Below are 19,827 nucleotides of genomic sequence, written 5' to 3'. Positions count from 1 at the left end.
CATCCACCAATGCATTCTCTCGAGCGAGATCATGCGGCAACTCCTCGCTGCTTGCTCGGTCCATTGAGCTTCGTGGAGTTGTTGTCTGTGAGGTACTCCTCCTCAACATGTGAAGTCCGTCTCACATGATTCTCCCTCTGGAGTGCCGAGACTTATCCCTCCTGGTAACTGTCCCGTTGGAGCAACATCTCTCTTCGTTTCGGAGACCACCATCCCCTTGGACTACTCTGATCTGCTGAACAAACTGTCATTGTTCTGCCTCCTGCAGACGCACTTGCTAGATTGCGCCTCCACATCAATACAACCACCGCTGCACCCCTCAAGGTCTAGCAACATGCTGAACTCGTTGCACACTTCAGCCTCCTCCGGACGTATCCTTCGCATGCCGAAGAGAAAGTTTCAATGCTCCATGGCGCCGAGTCTCGATCGCCTTGGGATGGCCACGAACATTTCATCGTCCGCATACAAGCCCATGCATGAGTACCAAATTCTTCGAGTTAGCAATTTCCCTCACCTTTGTGAGCTTTGCATAACTCTTTTGATTGTTGAGCAACTCATTCCACCTTGGATGGTCTCATTCTTGCCAAGCGCCTCGCTTGCCTAGAGCACCATCAAGTATAGTTGTCAACGTTGAGTCGTAGCTCAAACTCAGTCATCCCAACCTTTGTGCGCTCCGAATTCTTCTAAGCTTGCCTGTTCTCATGATGCCTCTTGCGTGAAGGGTTGGCCATTCCACTGAATGCCAATGTTAGATGCCCGCTCCTCTGAGCGACTTTTTTCCCTACATCTCTATGCCCGTTTTCTCTCAAACGGTCGCGCGTTGCTGACTGCCCTCAACGCAGCCCCGCTAAGTCCCCCACGTTTGCATGTCAAGTGTTTCTATGAGTGCTTGTCCCGCTCTGATACCATAGTGTCACGACCTTAGCTGGTTTTGCCTAAGGCGTGCGACACCCTCGCGCGTCCGTCCGCAAAGATCAGCCTCCCCGAAGCCTCCCATTGTCCCTTAGGACCAACAAAAGAGAGAACAGGTTAAAGAGAACGCCTCAATCGGGATCCACAAGCAAACATGTCCGAAAAACACTTCATAGACAATGCAAATTACAAACAGACTTTACAAGCTCTGAATAGTGGCACAACAAAGGATAAAATGGTCCATTACAGACCGATAAGCTCTCGCACGTGTCTACATGACACAACCTTTATTTACAAGCCTAAAGAGGCCACCAACCCAACTAACATGGGACTATTTAGCCTTCGGCCGCCCCTCTACCTGCTGTACAAGGTATGAACATGCCAAAAGACAACGGACAGACATAAGCATTACATCCAATATCTTGTTTAGAAGTTTGTCCGTTACAACACGGACACGGACACACACAGAACACAGAACACAGAACACAGAACAGAACAGAACACAACACAACACAACACAACACAACACAACACAACACAACACACACACACACGACACGACACGACACGACACGACACGACACGACACGACACGACACGGACACGGACACGAACAGAACAGACACACACACACACACACACACAACACACACACACACACACACGAGACACACACGAGACACGGACACGGACACACACACACACGAGACACACGAGACACGGACACACACACACACACACAAGACACACACGACACACAGACACACATAACACACACACACACACAGAGACACAGAGACACAGAGACACAGAACACACAGACACACAAGACACACACACACAACACACACACACACACACACACAAGACACACATAACACACACACAGAACACATAGAACACACAGACACACAAACACACAGAAGACACACATAACACAGACACACACACACACAACCAATTAAGCTTTATTTTGGAGAGACCAAATTACATTTACACTAAATCATCTAAATTTCTTCTTTAACCACCACAAATATGCTATATGCTACATATACCTTCCCTTTGAGGTATTAAGCAATCAGTAACCATACAACCAATTAAGCTTTATTTTGGAGAGCGACCAAATTACATTTACACTAAATCATCTAAATTTCTTCTTTAACCACCACAAATATGCTATATGCTACATCTACCTTCCCTTTGAGGTATTAAGCAATCAGTAACCATAAGTGAGAGAATAACTAAATCAAGAAGAAAAATAATGAGGAAAAAGATAAAGAAAGAAACAATATGAAGTGCATATTCATATATTCTATCATGAATAGCATCTTCCCAACATTAAAGAAGGAAAACTTTACCTGCAATTCAGAAATGCATCATTGATAGCCACAATTACAGTATATCCAAAGGCACATAACCTCAAAGCTTATACAGATGTAGCAACTTAGATATGGAGCCTGCTGCTGTTATTAATACATGTCAATCATAGCAGGAGTAAAAATAGAAGAGAAGTATCAACATAAACCCTTGCTGTATAAAAGAAATAACATACTGAAAAGACAGACAAAGCAAAAGCTTATTTTCTTTCATTGCAACATCAGTCCAAATGCATCAAGAAAATAAGCATGGAATAGCCTTTTAGAGTAAGCATGAGGAAGCCTCATATACAGATTATGTCAGGCACACAAGACTTGGACAAAAGAATTGCTAACAGCCTATTTTTGCAGGTGCAAATTGTTACTCCTTACAACTACAAGTTTATCAACTCATATCTCTTTTGCATATATCACTTCAAGGCGACCTTCCGAAGGAAGTTGCCACAATTAGATTCGAACAGGAACCGAATGGGGCTGGAAATGAAACCAAGAACCGGAGCCGCTGGTTCCGGAACTGGGATCATCTCTAGCCACTGCATCCCTAAGCTCATAATTGATGCAACTTTTGAAGGCAATATCAAATCAAAACAACAAAAGAGATGTTTTTTCGGCAGAAATGTGATGCAACAGAAGTGAATTAATAATTTGATATCAAAGGGTTAGACATCACAATTCCTTGTAACAAACTAGAGGAAGAATGTCTACAAAATCTTATCAATTTTGACTATATGTTAAATCCCCAACCAAAGTTCATAGAGACAGACTTAGCATCTTCTCTTCCTACAATAATCGCAATTCCTGATTTCAAGAATTCATGATATGAATCAAGTGGCTTCCTTTGTTGATATAAATGCAATATACAATTAGCTTATCTAAAAATTAAGTATGGTTCTCAAATACCATTTAACTTCATCTACTTGTCCATCACCACCACCCCATCCTTCCTGGCCACGATCACCGACGACGCTAATCCGAGGAACATCCCGTGCTCAACCACTCCAGTGATCCTCAGAATCTCGTCGCTGATCAGATTGAGATCACCGTGGATCCCTTCCTCAAAGAACAAATCCACTATGTAGTTCTTGTTGTCCGTCACAAATGGCCCCAATTCGAACCCATCCTCCTCAAAGGTGCTGGCTTTGGCGTTCACGGAGGCGGTCCTGAGCTTGAGATTGAAACCGGGCACGCCATGGAAAAGTTTATGGAGACGACGGAGGGTGAGGGCATAACCGAAGGGGATGACCTCCACGGGAACCGCAAGGCCGCTGGCACCGAGGCGGGGGACGAGCTTGGAGTCGTCGACGATGACGACGAAGCGCCGGCTGGCTCCCTCCACCATCTTCTCGCGAAGGAGGGACCCGCCGCGGCCCTTGACGAGGTTGAGAGCCGGGTCGACCTCGTCAGCGCCGTCGATGGAAAGGTCGACGACGGGGTGGGCGTTGAGGTCGGACAGGGGAATGCCGGCGGCTGCGGCACGGACGGCCGCCCACTCGGAGGTGGGGATGCCGACGATGTCCCGGAGGACGCCGCAGCGAAGGAGGTCGCCGATGCGGTCGAGGGCGTGGGCGGCAGTGGAGCCGGTGCCGAGGCCGAGGACCATACCGGACTCCACCAGCTCCACGGCGCGGTGGGCGGCCACGCGCTTCAGCTCGTCCTGGGGCAGGGCGGCGGATTCGGAGGCGGACGGGGGCGTGGCGTGCGACGCGGCCGCTGGAGTGGGCCGGTCCGAGTGGAGGAGGTGGGGCAAGGGGATCGGCATGTCAAGGGTCCGAGACCAAGCGGTCCGCATGTTGCAGATGGCGAAACGAATCAAAAATTCGCTCTTTATTATAAAAAAAATGCACCCAAAAATCAGGGGAAAAAAGGACGAGAATTGATTTCCGAAGTGGGATTGGATCAAAAAATCTCGCCTTGATTACTGGACCAATCCAACCTGCAATAAGGGTTAGGGTTTGAAGAGGACGGCGTCTGCAAGAGGAAGCCCGGCGATGTAGGGGTGCGTCGATGGGGTATAAAAAGAGCTCAGTGAGCGATCCTCTATCTAACACAAGACAGAACACTTCATTTAGACCCTTAACAATGCGAAACGTGTTCCATTTCCAGAAGACTTCTCTCACCAAAGTGCAGATATTTCGGCGTACTCCGTTCTAAGGTTCACAGCTGATGCGGACCGACCACTACTCGAGCATGGAGTCGAGACGAGACCACCGTCAAGCGAGATATGGGCAGGAGAGGATCGGTGAGACCGCCATGTCAACGGACATGATTTCTCGAGGGCGGTACGTGGACGGTCAAGACGACACCGCACTCGGGGCCCACAGAGGTATGGTCAAGGACGCACTTTGGGTGGTGGTCGGTGGAGATCAGCTTACGACCCCACGACAAGATACGGAGGAAAAAAGGCGGGAGCAGAAAACACTTCGCTACCTGTCTCAAAATGACGCAAAACGTACCTTCATGATGATTCGAGAACAGGTCCAACTGCGGCGGGCGCCGCAGCGGGTCCCATTTAACTATAAGTATGAGTAACGTTTGGTAGCGTATGAGAAGCATTTCTAAGTCGGAGAATTGAAGGATCTCTGCACTAAAAAGCGCGATGGATATTGATTTGGGATTTCGTCCTAAATACGATCGATAGGTACTTAAATCCAGCACAGATTGATTCACCTATTACACAATAAAAGTTAATAATAATAATCTTATTTTTTTATTTAAATATAATTAATAAGTCTATCCAATTATCTAATTTGAAAGGATGTAAAGAACGAATAAGAGATCATCTCTATCTTTGTAAATATTTTCTAGGATCTATAGTAAGATAAACTATGACGTTTCATATGAGGTATCAATTTTTCTACGATTTAATTGGATAAAATATTATGAAATTCATTGGAGTTGATAATACCTTACAAGTCCCGCAATAAAGATGAATAGTGTGATCTTATAGTATTAAATATGAGCACTCTTTAGAATCATAAACATAAGGATGAAGATTTAGATTTTCAACCATATGTTCATCATGAAGATGAAGAGAAGACCTTGGATTAGCATTTATGACTACTCCAAAGAAAATTCCAGATAATATTTTTTTTAAAGATTTAATGGTGAATTTTTCACCATTTGTTTTTACATGAGAATAAATATCCAAAAGAAACTTGGATTAAGGGTTTCTTAGTTGAAGCTGCAACCTACCAGAGTTGGTGTGCTGGTGAAGAACTCAGATGAACATATTTATGATGCTCCAATGATCAAACAAAGAATGGCAAACTGTAATGATTTTGATCACTTCATCAAGCTGATAGATTGATTGCATGTCAACCAGTTTCCCACAAACTACTGCAATCATTCTTCAACATTTGGCAGTAAAGAACTTCCTAAAGGTTTGATTGATGTAAAATCAAAATGTTCTTTGGAAACTGAAGTCTAAATCCTTCAGAAAAGAAGAAGAAAACAAGGATAATGTTGGGCAAATAAATCACAACAATGCTGATAATTAACAGCACAATATTATTCTACAATTGCACATCTTTGAATTATCGGACCTATCATCTCAGTCCAACGATCAACTTGAATCAAACTATTAACAAGGATATATATATATATATATATATATTGCAAGCATAGAAAGTGGATGGTGGATGATCATATGGCTTGCCTTGGAATGTGAATTTACAGGACATGGGATCTCATGTCCAATAGACCAACATGGTGCCCTTTTCCGTGCCACGTAAGCGGTGCTGTATCTACTGGATAGATTTGCAGGAACACGTGGTTGGAAGATTTGGGATGTCACACTGTCCTCCCCCTCAATTAAACACACCATCTCGGGTTTGCTTCGTCCAAGTAGCTTAATTTAGGAGCAACCCAACCAAACCATCCTGTTCTTTCTCCCTACCATTACCATCCCCTCTGCCTCAATTTATTCTTCCTTTCCCCACCTCAACCCCGCCCCCCCTCCTCCCCCCCCCCTCTCTCTCTCTCTCTCTCTCTCTCGAACAAGTTGTTGGGTGATCCTCGAGGCCGAGGAGAGGAAGGTCTGAGTTTTGATCTCTTCATGTTTGCTTCCTGTGTGTGGAATCATTTGGTTTTCTCTTCTTCTTCTTCTTTTTTGTTCTTCTCCAGAGGTTTTGAAGCGGATCTTGATGCATGTAAATGGGTCAGTGTGTGTTTGTTCTTACAATCTTTGGATCGTTTCAGATGAAAAATGGCTTCTTTAATATGAGAATGGTAGGTGAATGGGTCCTGTTCATTCTGATTTCTGGATGAACTGGTTTCATCTGTCATGTTTCCGCGTTCAATTCGATTGTTGGGAGCGTTTAATGGCCTCATTTTTGCTGTTGCTTCTCGAAGATTTCAAGGCATTGTGAAATCGTTACCTTAAGAGCATTTCTGGTTTTCTTATGGCAGATTAAAACGTTTGCTTTCATGCAGCTCGAAACTGCCGGTTTTAGATGCTCAGTTCTTCTCTCTGCAGGCTGAGATCTACATCTCATTGCCCATCACCAAGGAGAAGAAGCCTCTTCCATCCAACATCGACATGGGGGTGACACTTTCGTGCCCCGGAGAGATCCATAATTCCATGAACGATCGCTTGGAAGCTCTCATCGTGAGGTCTCTCAGTTTTGGTGACAACGTGAGATCGACTCTGCGGTCCATCAGCTTCAATGGCCGCGACTCCAAGCCTGCCAACCTCAAGTCTCTTGGCCCCGGGAAACGACTGATAGAAGGGTCTGTGAGCTTTAATGGAAGGGTAATGGACCCTTTCCACTTGGACTCCGATATCGCGGTAAAGACTGCTGCTCCTAAGCAAGAGGTGCCCGCAAAGATTGATCATCCCAAGATATCGAGGTTCAGTCCTCTGGGGAAGTGGTCCTTGGAATCAGATTTGATCGGCCCTGGCAGCCCCAAGCATGAAGCTGCCGTGAAGTTGCAGAAGGTCTACAAGAGCTTTCGGACAAGGAGACAGCTCGCAGACTGTGCCGTCCTCGTAGAGCAGAGCTGGTATCACCCTTACTGCCGATCCCGAGATTCCGGACTCATGTCAGATGAATCGTGATTGAGATTCTGTATGTATTCAGGTGGAAGCTGTTAGATTTTGCATTGCTCAAGCGAAGCTCCGTGTCGTTCTTCGACATCGAGAAGCAAGAATCTGCGGTTTCGCGGTGGTCGAGGGCGAGAACGAGGGCTGCAAAGGTCTGGTTTTTGGAGTCGATATGAACATTATCTCGATTGTGATGTTCTGATCATCGAGGATTAAACTTCGTGTTCTTGCTTTACAGGTGGGGAAGGGTCTATCCAAGGATGAGAAAGCTCAGAAACTTGCCTTGCAGCATTGGTTAGAGGCAGTGAGTGTCTCATCTCAGTTCACAGAACAATCTGTGTCATTCATTTCTATCGATGTTTTTAATGTTATATGTCGACAGATCGATCCTCGACATCGGTATGGTCACAATCTCCAGTTCTACTATGACTGCTGGCTTCAACGCGAGAGCATGCAGCCTTTCTTCTACTGGTTAGTCTGGAGACTCCGCTAAGGGACTTGGATAACCAGTAGAGCATCTGCCTTAATCCATCACGTTGTGTTCAATAGGCTCGATGTAGGGGAAGGAAAGGAGGTCAACCTCGAAGAACAGTGCACTCGATCGACACTGCAACAGCAGTGCATCAAGTATCTTGGCCCTGTAAGCACTTGCCTCGGGAACGTAGTCTTCCTTCTTTGTGTTTCTCTCCATGATCGATTAGTTGTTCATCGTGGTGATCTGCAGAAAGAAAGGGATGCCTACGAGGTCATAATCGAGGATGGAAGATTCATGTACAGGAAGAGCAGACAGGTGATAGACTCGTCGGAAGGTCCGAAAGATGCGAAGTGGATCTTCGTCCTAAGCACACTGAAGAAACTATATGTTGCTCAGGTGATGATTCTCCTTGAACTACAAATCGTTGTTCGATGTGAAAACTGCTTAGGATGATGGATGGAGCATTGCAGAAGAAGAAAGGCACGTTTCAGCACTCTAGTTTTCTTGCCGGGGGAGCTACTTCTGCTGCTGGCCAACTGGTACTAGAAAAAGGAGTTCTCAAGGTAAAAGATGAGTTCCTCGGTAAATTAATTATGTCGAATTGTTTTACGTGTTTTATCATGATTTTGTCAGGCTGTGTGGCCTCATAGCGGCCATTATCGCCCGACCGAAGAGAACTTTCAGGATTTCGTGAGCTATCTTGCAGAAAAAAATGTCGATCTCACTGATGTTAAGGTCAACAAGTCATTCGTACCTTCTTCTTCATCATAGATGAATCACTGCGAAGCATGCTGAATTGTTGTGTTTGTTTCATCTCAAACAGAGAAGTCCAACCGAAGAGCATCAAGAAGAACACTGCAGGAGACCAGGAAAGCACCACTCGAAGCTGAACGTGGCTGAAGGAAATGTCTCTACCAAGCGTGAAACCGATGCAGATTTAGAGCATGAAGGAGGAGAACACTGCAGTAGACCAGGAAAGCACCACTCGAAGCTGAACATGGCTGAGGGAAATGTCTCCACCAAGCCTGAAACCGATGCAGATTTAGAGCATGAAGAAGAAGAACACTGCAGTAGACCAGGAAAGCACCACTCGAAGCTGAACATGGCCGAAGGAAATGTCTCCACAAAGCCTGAAACCGATGCAGATTTGTCTCGAGCATCCTCCACTGGGAACACAAGCATTAACAACATTACCACGTGCGAGGGAGTGAACCTTAGCAGAACAGTTGCTGATCCGAAACCAGAGGGAACACTCGAGGTGCAGCAAGATCAAAATCTCCACAAGCAGCAGATGACTGCTGAAGAACACGACATGACCAGACCAGAGAATGTGTGTGTTGAGGAGGAGGAAGAGGGTGGAGAAGCTGTGATATCGTCGGAACTGATACGTCGAAGGATAAACTCGAAGAAGGGCATCAACTCGTATCAGCTGGGGAAGAAGCTCTCCTTCAAGTGGACGACGGGAGCAGGTCCTCGAATTGGGTGTGTGAGGGACTACCCATCGGAGCTCCAGTTTCGTGCACTGGAGCAAGTATGCTTGTCGCCGACAGGTGCAGGGATGTCTAGGTTAGCTTCACCGCGGACCGCGAGATGCCAGAGTCCGCTGACACAGGAGAAATCTTTGCTCAAGGAAGTGCTGCAGCAATCTCACATGCAAATGACACAGGAGAAATCTTTGCTCAAGGAAGTGCTGCAGCAATCTCACATGCAAGACAATGGAAGATGAAGGGAACCTGTTCCTCTGAACCATTTACATATGTATATGTATATATATATATGTGAGATGAAGAGTGTTTGTGTTGATTTGTTTTGTAGAGCTTCTCGAGGAAGTGCCTCATCGAAACTTTAATGAAATTTCGATGGATCAACAAAAAATCAATGCATTTTTATGTTAACTTTCTAAGCAAATTATCATTTGGTGGATCATTGCATATATACGTATAGAAGCTTGAAGCAGAGAAATAAATAGGAGAAAAAAGCTTGAAGGACCTTGATGAACACAAGCAAGCGATACAGAAGAAGGGAGGAATGAAATGGATTACAACATCGCTATAGTACTGGAGCAATAAAGCTGAATTGAACAACCACAACTGTATAAACATAAATCCGGTCTACTTATATCACCGAAGCAAGTTCTCAAATAAACTCGAAGAAGTTGGATGATTATATTCCCTAACATTAGCGATGCATTGACAAGAAGACCACAAGCCAAACACTGTAGATAAAACTAGTTTGCTCTCCCACGGCCACCCATCCTTCCTCGCCCATTTCCATAACCCCTGCCACCATTTCTTCCACCACCTCCTCTTCCACCATATCCTGCACCTGTTACATCAAGACTTCTGGTAATACCAAAAGAATATGGATGAATAATTTTAGACAAGTTTCAAGGGAAAAGCTAAAAATGTATCTTTTGCACCCCTAGCATGTAAATAAAGATTGCTGGGTTGTCCCGGTATCAACTTACTAGAAGAGGCAGCTTGGTGCAATGGTTTTTGAACAAATCCTTTCAGATCACACTTCTTTAGCACTTTCAAGCTGTTTTTTTATTCACTCTAATCATCAAGTTGTAACTAATAAAGAAGAAAAAGGTCAGTCATGTCATTTTTGTGAAGACATCCTTCAATGTCCCTTGTGATCACCCACATGTAACTTTTGTGAAGACATCCTTTTAGTTACCCATGTGTTCAAATGTTCATATATTTGCATTTTGACATGCTTATGCTGGAAGTATTCAGTGTTGACATGTCCAACCTAGCACAACTCCTGTCAAACTTATATATAGGAACATAGCTAGTCCTGGACAAATCCAATTAATTAAAACAATATATTAAACCAAACTTTATTAAGTAAAACACTAGACTTTATTAATTAAAATATACCTACTAATCATCACCATAGGTCATTCTCACCATCCAAAACTTCTCCCATGCAAATTGTTCCTATTTCTATCATAACTCATGTTCAAAACTTCAATGATTGAATACTAGTGTTACAGCTACAACCACAGATGCACGAGGGAAATAAACTGGAAAAACTGCACTCAAGATAATATCATAAAATCTTTTTAGAAGAAATAATTAATAAGTTTCCTAGATGGTGCCAGACACAGCATGACCAAAGAAACAATACAAGTGATTGCTTTTGTTTTTAGTCCAGATTCAGGATTAATTTGATTCTGATGATCCAGATGAAAAGAAGCCAAGTTTAATTCTGAAACCTTTGAAATTCATGGATTATTGAAATAATCTTTTCATGGCAGACCTTAGATCAATCTCAACATCTGCCTTATTACTAGCCAGTCACATCTATTTGGACCCGTCTCAACCAAACATATGAATTCGAATGACTTGCCAACAGTCAGAGTCATATTTTTCATAGTTCACAAAATAAATTTCAAACAATGTGATTTGGCAAATCCAGACAAAATCCTCATCCCTGACAGATACCAGTAAAATTTAATCCAAACCCTGGTCCCAATATCGATCCAACTTAGATCTCTTATTAAGTAAATACATTGTAAAATACTAATAGGCAAAGGGAAACCAACTGCATAAGACTCTTGCAAATATGGAGTCTTCTCCAATCATATCCCTGGAGGTAGAGAGACTATTTCTGTAAATTGAACCCTAGTGACAGGTCTAGACGTAAATACTCAATGTGGCAGCAGCAAGGTCATAAAGTAAAAGCAAGTGAAGGACAAAAATAATTATTACGAGCTTACCACGGGAATTCCAACCTCCTCTACCACGTCCACCACCTCGATTCCAATTTGAGTTCCATCCACCGTTTTCTATCATGAAATATAGTGAATCAGCTAACTTAAAAGAACTAAATAAACCAAAAGAAAGAGAAGAAACAAAGTTCAATATATACTCCTTTTGATGTCCTTAATTATACTAATTTTGACTATCATATATCCCATAAATCAAGGCATCAGAGCAAGCATATATAAGTTATATGCTGCAGACCATATATCGATGCTCCAGTCCATCAGAAGCAGAATCTAAAATGTGACACATCTATATACGCTCATTCATCAAAAGATTAAGCTACCTTGGTTGTTTTCATAGCCACCATATCCACCTTGATTGTAGTTGCCACCATATCCTCCTTGATTGTTGTTATATCCACCATAACCACCCTGATTATTGCCATATCCACCATACCCACCATATCCTCCTCTTCCCCAGCCTCTTCCTCTTCCTCTACCTCTAACACTTCCTCGGCCATATGAATCTGTAACAAGAAAAACAAAAATAATATATTATATATTAATTGATGCTTTCAGTAGTCAAAATATTATAATTCATTAGAAGTACCTTCATTAAGTTGACCAAGTGCCCGTCTGTACTGATATTGTTGCTGTTGTTGAGATTGCTGTGGCTGCTGAAACTTCTGTTGATGCTTTGGCTGCTGGACATGTACCGGAGCTTGATACCTACCAAGGGAGGAAAATCAACAGTGTATGCAACAAAGCTCTTGTAGAGCCATACCCCGCTAAGAAGACTAAACCATGTTTGAGATGCAGCATAAGAAGAATCAAATGCAGTACCCAGGGCCCTTCTTGTTGAGTTCTCTGGTTGACAAAGTTACTGAGATCATTGAAACATGGCGTGTCATCTCCAATCTTCACAAAAGCAAAAAAAAAAAAGTTAAGCATGTTGTACCACCAACCCAATCAAAATTCAAATACCATCATTCTCCATGAAAAACCAGCAAAACACTTACGGAACAAGACCCTCCTCGATGGGTTCCCAAACATCAGTAATGCTAACAGAACTTATCACGGTATCTTGATGCAGATGAGGAAACCTTTTCTGTAGTCAAAATATAGATTAAGAGAGGCTAAAAATTAACACATACTAGCAAAATCACACATAAGCAGTAAGATATCAACCTTGACAAACTCAGTAACAGCTACTGTCTTGCTGATTGCCTGTCCCATTGCCTTTAGGACAATCTCTTTCATATGACTTTCCTGCATGTACGACTCAAATTTGTAATTCTGAAAAGCTGAACTTTGTTGACCAACAAAACTGAGGTGTATGGATATAAAAGAATACCAACATAGATATATGCAAACAAATCTGTGTGGATCACAAGAAACAAGCTGAACTAAAGATACCAATCTGTTCAATATACCAACCAATGATCCGTCCATCTCCTTGGAAAATAAAAAAAGTCACTTCAAAACAAGCATTGAAGACAGACAATCAAGACCGACTTTGCATGGAGTATTTATCTTGATTTTATCATTATGCATTTATACAGAGAAAGTCTCAGCATATAATACTCAATTTAGTGTGAAAAAGCATTTTAGAAATATGTATAGAAAGTATTAGCATCGTAGAAGATGACCACAAATTAACAAATACTATATCATGACAAAAAATGAGTCACAAAATAAAATATGACTAGTGCCAAGAAGGATATGCCTAGAATATTAGTATGGTCACCAACAATCCTTTTGTAAAGGCTAATAAGCTTCGGAGAGAACATCTGTCTTCTAAGTTCTAACAACTGTAAAGATGAAACCAAGAAATAAATCCTTCAAGATATACCTTCTTTGTCTTTCCATTCTTCTTTCATTTCATATACAGAAGAATTACAAGATCTAGGCAACAATATTTCCACAAAATCAAGTGCAAAGTGATTATCTGAATTACACAAATCAGATATACCCAAATCTATATGTAAACTTTATATTTCTACTAAAAAATCTTCATAAAAATTAACTATAGATGAATTAACTCCTTAGTTGACACAAATAGGAAAAGAAAAAAAATCCATCAATCGCATGCATAACTATAGTATTGGCTGTTGATGCACTGGAACTTCATGGCAAAACTTCTGTCCACTAAGTATTCATGTCAGTTATAGATGCTCTGGGATTTCATGGCAAAACTTTTGTGCACTAAGTATTTATGCCAGTTTCTCATTCGAGAAAGAACATCCGAGTCACACTCACATGAGGAACATGTTGAAGCACCTCAGTATATGTCATGGCATCTACTGTTATTGTGGCTTAATCTCTATTTTTCTTTAAACTATGAAAACCAAATCTTCCTCATTCATCATAAATACCAGTACTTTGTGAAATTCTAAATATCACAACATGTTACTTCTGCCCTGATACCATATGACAGTAAACCTCTGTGTCAAATGTTAAAAGCCCTACCTCTAATTATGCATACTTTCTCCCCAAAATGAATTTGTAAATTCTAAAGGATACAAGTGATTGTAAACCGAGCCCATCTTAAATAGTCTCCTGAGTGCTGACAACTGAGCCGTCTTTCGCACTTTGAGGCATTAGCCCGATGGAGTGGAGCACAATTTACCCTACTGAAGGATCGACACTAGCCACAAATTCCAAGCCTGACGCAGCGATCTACTTCCCGCTATAAAGTACAAATCAAGGGGTGTCATGTCCCACTGAACTGACTCCTTTCTTATTTTGTTCATGTCCATCCCATAACAATATACCACCATAAGTACTGTCAACGAAGCATCTAGATTCTTCAAAGGGCAAATCAAACAAGCAACATTCACATTAACACGAAGATCTAGAGCACACCATCCACTAACAATAGCACCCCATATTCCTGAGCAAAATCGAATCAACATGCCCCGAATCAACGTGATCAAAAGATGAGCGTCGACTCCCACAACCAAGCGCCCAATGACGGCAAGACATCGAACCGGTCATACCTGGAGGAGGCTGGTGGCGTAGTTGACATAGTTGCGGATGAGCCCCTGGGTAGTGATTCGGATCTCGTTCTCGCCAATGGCCGCCGACTGCGGCCGCGGCTTCTCAACTCTCTGGTACCTATCCATGACTCACGCGCCGCGCCCTCGACGAACCCAAACGAAGCGGACGAATGGAGGGGAGGAGTGGAGATATGGAAGAGAGGAGGCAGTTAGGGTTTGGTGACTTCGGTCTTAAACCCCTAACGGATCGGAGCCGCACGCGAACGCACGAGGCTTGGACGGTGCGGAGATCAAAGTGCAAATACCTTCCTGTTTAATGAGATCTGCAAAGTGTTTGCATGCACTTCCTTCAATACCTGCCACATTATTGGTGGTAGCCATGAGGCCCACACGGAATCTGCAGACGTCGCTCCATCTTTTGACAAGACAGGTAATCCGTTTTGAGTATGTCTTTGCAGTCGGCTTTGGAGTTTCAGAACCGCCTTCCACTGTAGTATTATTCCCAAAAAGAAAACAATACCTAAGGAATTTTTAGAAATAAAATTACTAATTAATTTAAGTTAATATTACAAAAAAATAATTGATCTAAAGACTTAGTTATTAATCCTTTTTTTTAATTACAATTAGCTCTGTCAATAACAGTGTCAGAACGACCGGTATACTATCACCAACACGTGGGTGTCACATGGCTGCATGCGATGGAGTGGTTGTTGGAGCACGGATCTTAACGATGCCAATCAAGTTTCTGTACACATGTCAACGCATGATGGACCCAGATCATGTACTGGAATGGATATATATCCATGCATCGAACCTCAAATCAACATGACATGGATCGCAAGTATGATGAATTGGTGTGTTTACTGTGAGATAAGCAACCAATGAGTTCATCTAAATCATGGATGGATGTCCAAGCATGCATGAATGAGGCGTTAATGAGCGACAACGAAGGCGTGAAGCAGTGTCCAAGCATGCGTCTTGGACCGCTTCGAGCCGTACTAGTCTGGCCCGGTCCGGTTCGGTCTGGTTTGGGGCACAGTAGTTCAACTCCAAGTCGAAATCTTTGGTTTCCTTGCGCGAGAAGTAACAGAAGCCGATGGAGGACGACGCCGCCGTCTCCTCTTCCTTGACGAGGCACACTTGCTTGAAGCTGGACCTCCCCGTGGAGGATCCCAAGGCGAAGGACGCTGTCTTTGTGAAGGCTACGTTGTTCCCCTCCCGCTTCGACCTCGCCATCTCTGACGGCCTCGACGTCTGGACCTGCCACGGTGCCCACCTTTGCGACCCGTCCTCGCTGTTTGATCCTGGTCGTGGCTTTACAGTTGTTGTTTGATCTTCTCTTTTTTGGTTTCCTACTTGTTGATCGTTCAGCGTCGGAGGCGGAGGTGAGGCTTAGGGCGGAGCAGTGGGACCTGCCGGTGGCCGAATACATCGCCCTGGCCGAGCACTACCTTGGCTTTCAGCAGCCGGGATCCAAATATGGCTTCGAGGACGCCGGAAACGGGCAGCGGAGGGTTAGTCACACTTGTCGTTGTTCTTCTTCTTCTTCTTTCCGGCACTTCGCATTATTGTGTATTAGGTCAAAGGTGTAGAAAATGATCTTTTTTTTCCTCGGTTGAGTCATTGGTTATCTCAGCTTCTGATTTTTCCTTGAACTTTACTTTCTCTGATCGCTCTCTGGATGCTGTTTGCTTTTAGTTTGGACATTGTTAGGCACATGATATGATGCATCTTACCTCTAATTTCTTAGCTGGTTGAACTAAATGCTTTGTAGTGTTAGTAAACAGAAGTAAAGCAGTGATGCACTTGAAACATTTTCTCGTAGGTTTTTTCTCTCTTTCGATATCCCATTATCTGATGCATCTACTGACCTTAGTGATCGAATATTCAAATCCAAGATAAAAGGATCAGATGATGGACTGAAAAGCTAAAACAAAATTTCAAACTTATCAGTATTATCCAATTTAGGAGTTGAAAAGAAAATGCTCTCTCTTTCTTTTGTAATTAATTATAAAATTCCAATATTTAGACATTAGTACAGATGATCTTGGCTATTATTTATTAGCAGATTTTATCCTTTGGATTGATTATGTAATCTACCTTTTTTGCCTTTATTGATTTTTTTTGTTTTTCGTCAGTTGACATGGACTTTTGAAAAGCAAGGTACCACACTGGAGTGGCGCTGGAAGTGCCAACCATCACCCAACAAAAAGCAAACTACAGCAGGAATCCTGGATTTCCTTATGGACGCAAATATTCGCCTGAGTGTAAGATGCTGCTTTATCCTTTATGTATATTATATAACTTGTGAAGGAAATTAATTTTCCTTCATTATCTTATTGAGAATCTTCTCTTTGGTCTTTGTTCATATTATTGTTACCATTTTCCCCCATCTAGTTCGCTAGGTTGCTGAACTTGGTCTACAATTCTATAATTATTTTTTTACAAAAGTTCAATGCATGAATCTTGGTCTGACAGTTCCAAATATATATATATATATATATATATATATATATATATTCCTATTTGTATTATTACTGTCCTGATATCTAGAGATATGGATTCTAAACTGCTACTACAGGTTTTGGTAGATTTAGGATCACTATGCAGCCCTTTGAATGTATTAGCGTGCAGGAAGCAGAACAGACTTATGAATGAACTAAGTATGTTTCATAAGTCTGAGAACATGAGAACTTTAAGGATAAGAGATTGATAACATGACCAATCATCTTCTAGCTAAGTTCTTGCCATGATTTGATTATGAGATATATCTAATATTTAATATCCATCTAAATTCTGGATATATCTAATATTCCATCCTCCATCCTATATTTTAGCTCAACACCAAATTACAGTCATATATTGATCCTCAACATCTGCTCAGAGGAGCTCACCTGCATTTTCTGTTTCTATGTTACCAATTAGTGATTTTCTAATGCCAAATATTAGAGTCTTACTTTGCCTTCATATCATGTTTGAGATTATATATTAAATTAAGAAATAAAATTTGGAGAGGCCATGGAAACTAAGGTTTTCATGTCATATAGGTTGGCCTGAAAATAGTCATCACCATGCACTTAATATTTGCTTTTTTGCAGTAACTGTGACATGGAAGAGATGCCTGATTCTATCATAATTGTGCTCATGCTCCTTGATTCTATCTTCTGACTCAAGTTTAAAGTCCCTGTTAGTTCAAACTGAATTGATCACAGCTGTTATCTCCTTCTAGCAATCATTGACATTGTACGAGGGTCACTACTTGTGACACCAATATATATGTGAGGAACTGTTTTGTTGTGCATCAAACCCTGTCACTTCCACTTCAAACTTGTAAAAATATTTTGCACTCATGGGATTGTTTAGAATTTCTTAAAATCCTGCAGTGCTCTTTGGAGTACCATATATGTGCATGATATGTCTAAACACATTTAGATACTTGTACGTGCAACTATAATCTTAGTTAAGAAAACCATTACTCTAGTAGTGTTCTATGTTTAAAGTAATTTTTTTTATCTACGTCATTGTCCAAAAATAAAGTATTTAACAAATCTGTGCAGGAAGAAGTTGTTAGGAAGACGCAATCCTACCAGAAGTTGAAATCAGAAGCTGAGAAATGTTTACTTCAAAGTGAGAGGTTTAGCAATGAGAAAGTTGAATTTGAATCTGCGGTCTACACAAAGGTATGTTTTATTTTCTTGTTATTCTAAATCTCATTTTATTCAAATTTCTGTAAATACATTGTTGTGGTTTTGTAAAACTTTAATTTTGTTTAATAAAATTTCAATTTATAAGACTATGGAAGTTGGGATATTGAGTCAGCCTATTTTTATCTATCAACTAAAAGGAATATAGACGATAGTTTAAACAAAGTTAATGCTCATCTGAAGTTGAAGTTACTCTACCGAAGACCTCTTATCATGATTTATAATTGCATTAGCCTGTCAAATCGGAGGGGATTTCAGAGATTTATGTGCTACAAAGGTCCTTGCCTGGATACTTTGGGAATGTGTTTTGCCTAACAAGTGATGTGAGCATATTTTATGAATATATGCAGACTGACAATATGATTGATGTTGCCTAATCCCCTGGATTTCTGATTAGAACAAGTTAGTGGTTCATTTTGACCTTTCTAATGGGGGGCTATATTGATGGTTAAAACTGATCGATAAGTTTGTTGCAGGAGAAAATGACGGACTCCTTGTAAAGCCATTCGAGCTAAAGTTTAATGTGGAAATTTTTTAGTAGTTGCAACATTTTGTCACAAGTCTTCGTTAAGATTCACATATTTATCATACTATTCGAATCTCCCTTAGGTTCTTACCTAATTATTTGTTTTGTGAATCTAGTTTGTGGCCATTTTAAACTCCAAGAAGGCCAAACTGAGAGAACTCAGGGATCCGATAGCAAAAAAAGGAACTGCTGGAAAAGCTTCAAAAGTGGATGATTCAACCGATGGAACCGAGAGCTTTGACGAAGGAAGTGATGACGAAATCGTGAAGGCAGAACCTGCAGAAGAGACTGTTGGGGACCTTCCTGGCTCTTCAGAGGCAGCAGCCAGTTCTGGCTTGAGAGCTCGAAAGAGAACTCGCAAGTAGCGCTCAGGGGTCGGTCACTGCAAAAGTGCAAATACAACCATTTTTTGCGTTAAACACTACATGGAGGGAATGTCTTCTTCTGAAGTTGTCACAACAAGTTTCTCCATGCCGTCGGCCTCCTCTCACCAGGCCAACATGCCGTGCCCACTGGGTGAGCTCCCTGAGCATGAGAGGAGATACAACATGAAGAAAGTTATGGAGACGGATTTTGGCACATGCATCGAACATGTGTGAAGATGTTGCTCTCCAATTTCACACGTGTTTGCGGTGCCAGAAGCAGAACATTGTTAAATGAAAGAGATACACACAAAGAATTTTCCCATTCAGATAAAATATATTTTCACAATTCTCTGATGATGTATGTGTGGGACAAAACTATGATGGATGCACTGACTTTGTATCAGATATGTTCTATTTATGATCATTTTCAATTTACCAATTCATACAAAACATTTTGAAAGGTTCAACAACACTTGTCTTTCATTCTGAAATTCCAAGTCCATGAGATACCTTATTTCTGCATCAGTTCTATAAGTTATTCTGGCTCATATGTCGATCATATTCCAAGTTGGTTCAGATGCAATAAAGAAGAGTAAACTGAGCTTAAAGGAAGTTGACTAAGAACATAATGATCTTAAGAGTTATCATTATTTTCAACATATTAGGATGAACACTTACTGTATGTAACGTAATCTAAACAAATTTTTAGGTGTCTAT

General features: G+C 41.8%; 4 protein-coding genes across 5 annotated transcripts; 2 read left to right on the top strand and 2 right to left on the bottom strand.

Annotated features, from left to right (window-relative positions):
* Positions 1 to 2,988: 2,988 nt before the first annotated feature.
* On the bottom strand, positions 2,989 to 4,283 carry LOC135634644 (probable ribose-5-phosphate isomerase 1). The gene has a single exon (XM_065145096.1). It carries the CDS (start codon positions 4,075 to 4,077, stop codon positions 3,202 to 3,204), a length of 876 nt encoding a protein of 291 aa, XP_065001168.1. The 5' UTR covers positions 4,078 to 4,283; the 3' UTR covers positions 2,989 to 3,201.
* Positions 4,284 to 6,747: 2,464 nt separating this feature from the next.
* Positions 6,748 to 9,656, top strand: LOC135635312 (IQ domain-containing protein IQM2-like). Its single transcript, XM_065146297.1, has 9 exons — positions 6,748 to 7,289; positions 7,367 to 7,481; positions 7,568 to 7,633; positions 7,712 to 7,800; positions 7,879 to 7,969; positions 8,054 to 8,200; positions 8,275 to 8,367; positions 8,438 to 8,539; positions 8,628 to 9,656. The coding sequence occupies exons 1-9, from the start codon at positions 6,826 to 6,828 to the stop codon at positions 9,528 to 9,530; spliced, it is 2,070 nt and encodes a 689-aa protein (XP_065002369.1). The 5' UTR covers positions 6,748 to 6,825; the 3' UTR covers positions 9,531 to 9,656.
* A 159-nt stretch (positions 9,657 to 9,815) lies between these two features.
* Positions 9,816 to 14,766, bottom strand: LOC103981169 (uncharacterized). 2 transcript variants are annotated; one of them, XM_065146497.1, is made up of 8 exons: positions 14,516 to 14,766; positions 12,705 to 12,785; positions 12,536 to 12,624; positions 12,360 to 12,434; positions 12,127 to 12,245; positions 11,861 to 12,043; positions 11,529 to 11,597; positions 9,816 to 10,146 (listed from the first exon to the last, which is right to left on the bottom strand). In XM_065146497.1, the coding sequence occupies exons 1-8, from the start codon at positions 14,639 to 14,641 to the stop codon at positions 10,133 to 10,135; spliced, it is 756 nt and encodes a 251-aa protein (XP_065002569.1). In that variant the 5' UTR covers positions 14,642 to 14,766; the 3' UTR covers positions 9,816 to 10,132. The 2 variants fall into 2 exon arrangements, with proteins under 2 accessions (XP_065002569.1, XP_009396067.2); XM_009397792.3 differs by having other exon boundaries at positions 9,816 to 10,129; positions 14,516 to 14,765.
* An 805-nt stretch (positions 14,767 to 15,571) lies between these two features.
* Positions 15,572 to 19,559, top strand: LOC135636014 (DNA repair protein XRCC4-like). Its single transcript, XM_065147528.1, has 5 exons — positions 15,572 to 15,783; positions 15,887 to 16,029; positions 16,654 to 16,782; positions 18,073 to 18,195; positions 18,862 to 19,559. Exons 1-5 carry the CDS (start codon positions 15,612 to 15,614, stop codon positions 19,108 to 19,110), a joined length of 816 nt encoding a protein of 271 aa, XP_065003600.1. The 5' UTR covers positions 15,572 to 15,611; the 3' UTR covers positions 19,111 to 19,559.
* Positions 19,560 to 19,827: the final 268 nt, after the last annotated feature.

This window comes from Musa acuminata, chromosome BXJ3-4, assembly GCF_036884655.1.
Source record: "Musa acuminata AAA Group cultivar baxijiao chromosome BXJ3-4, Cavendish_Baxijiao_AAA, whole genome shotgun sequence".
Taxonomy (NCBI): Eukaryota; Viridiplantae; Streptophyta; class Magnoliopsida; order Zingiberales; family Musaceae; genus Musa; species Musa acuminata.
This window is presented reverse-complemented; position numbering and strand designations above follow the sequence as displayed.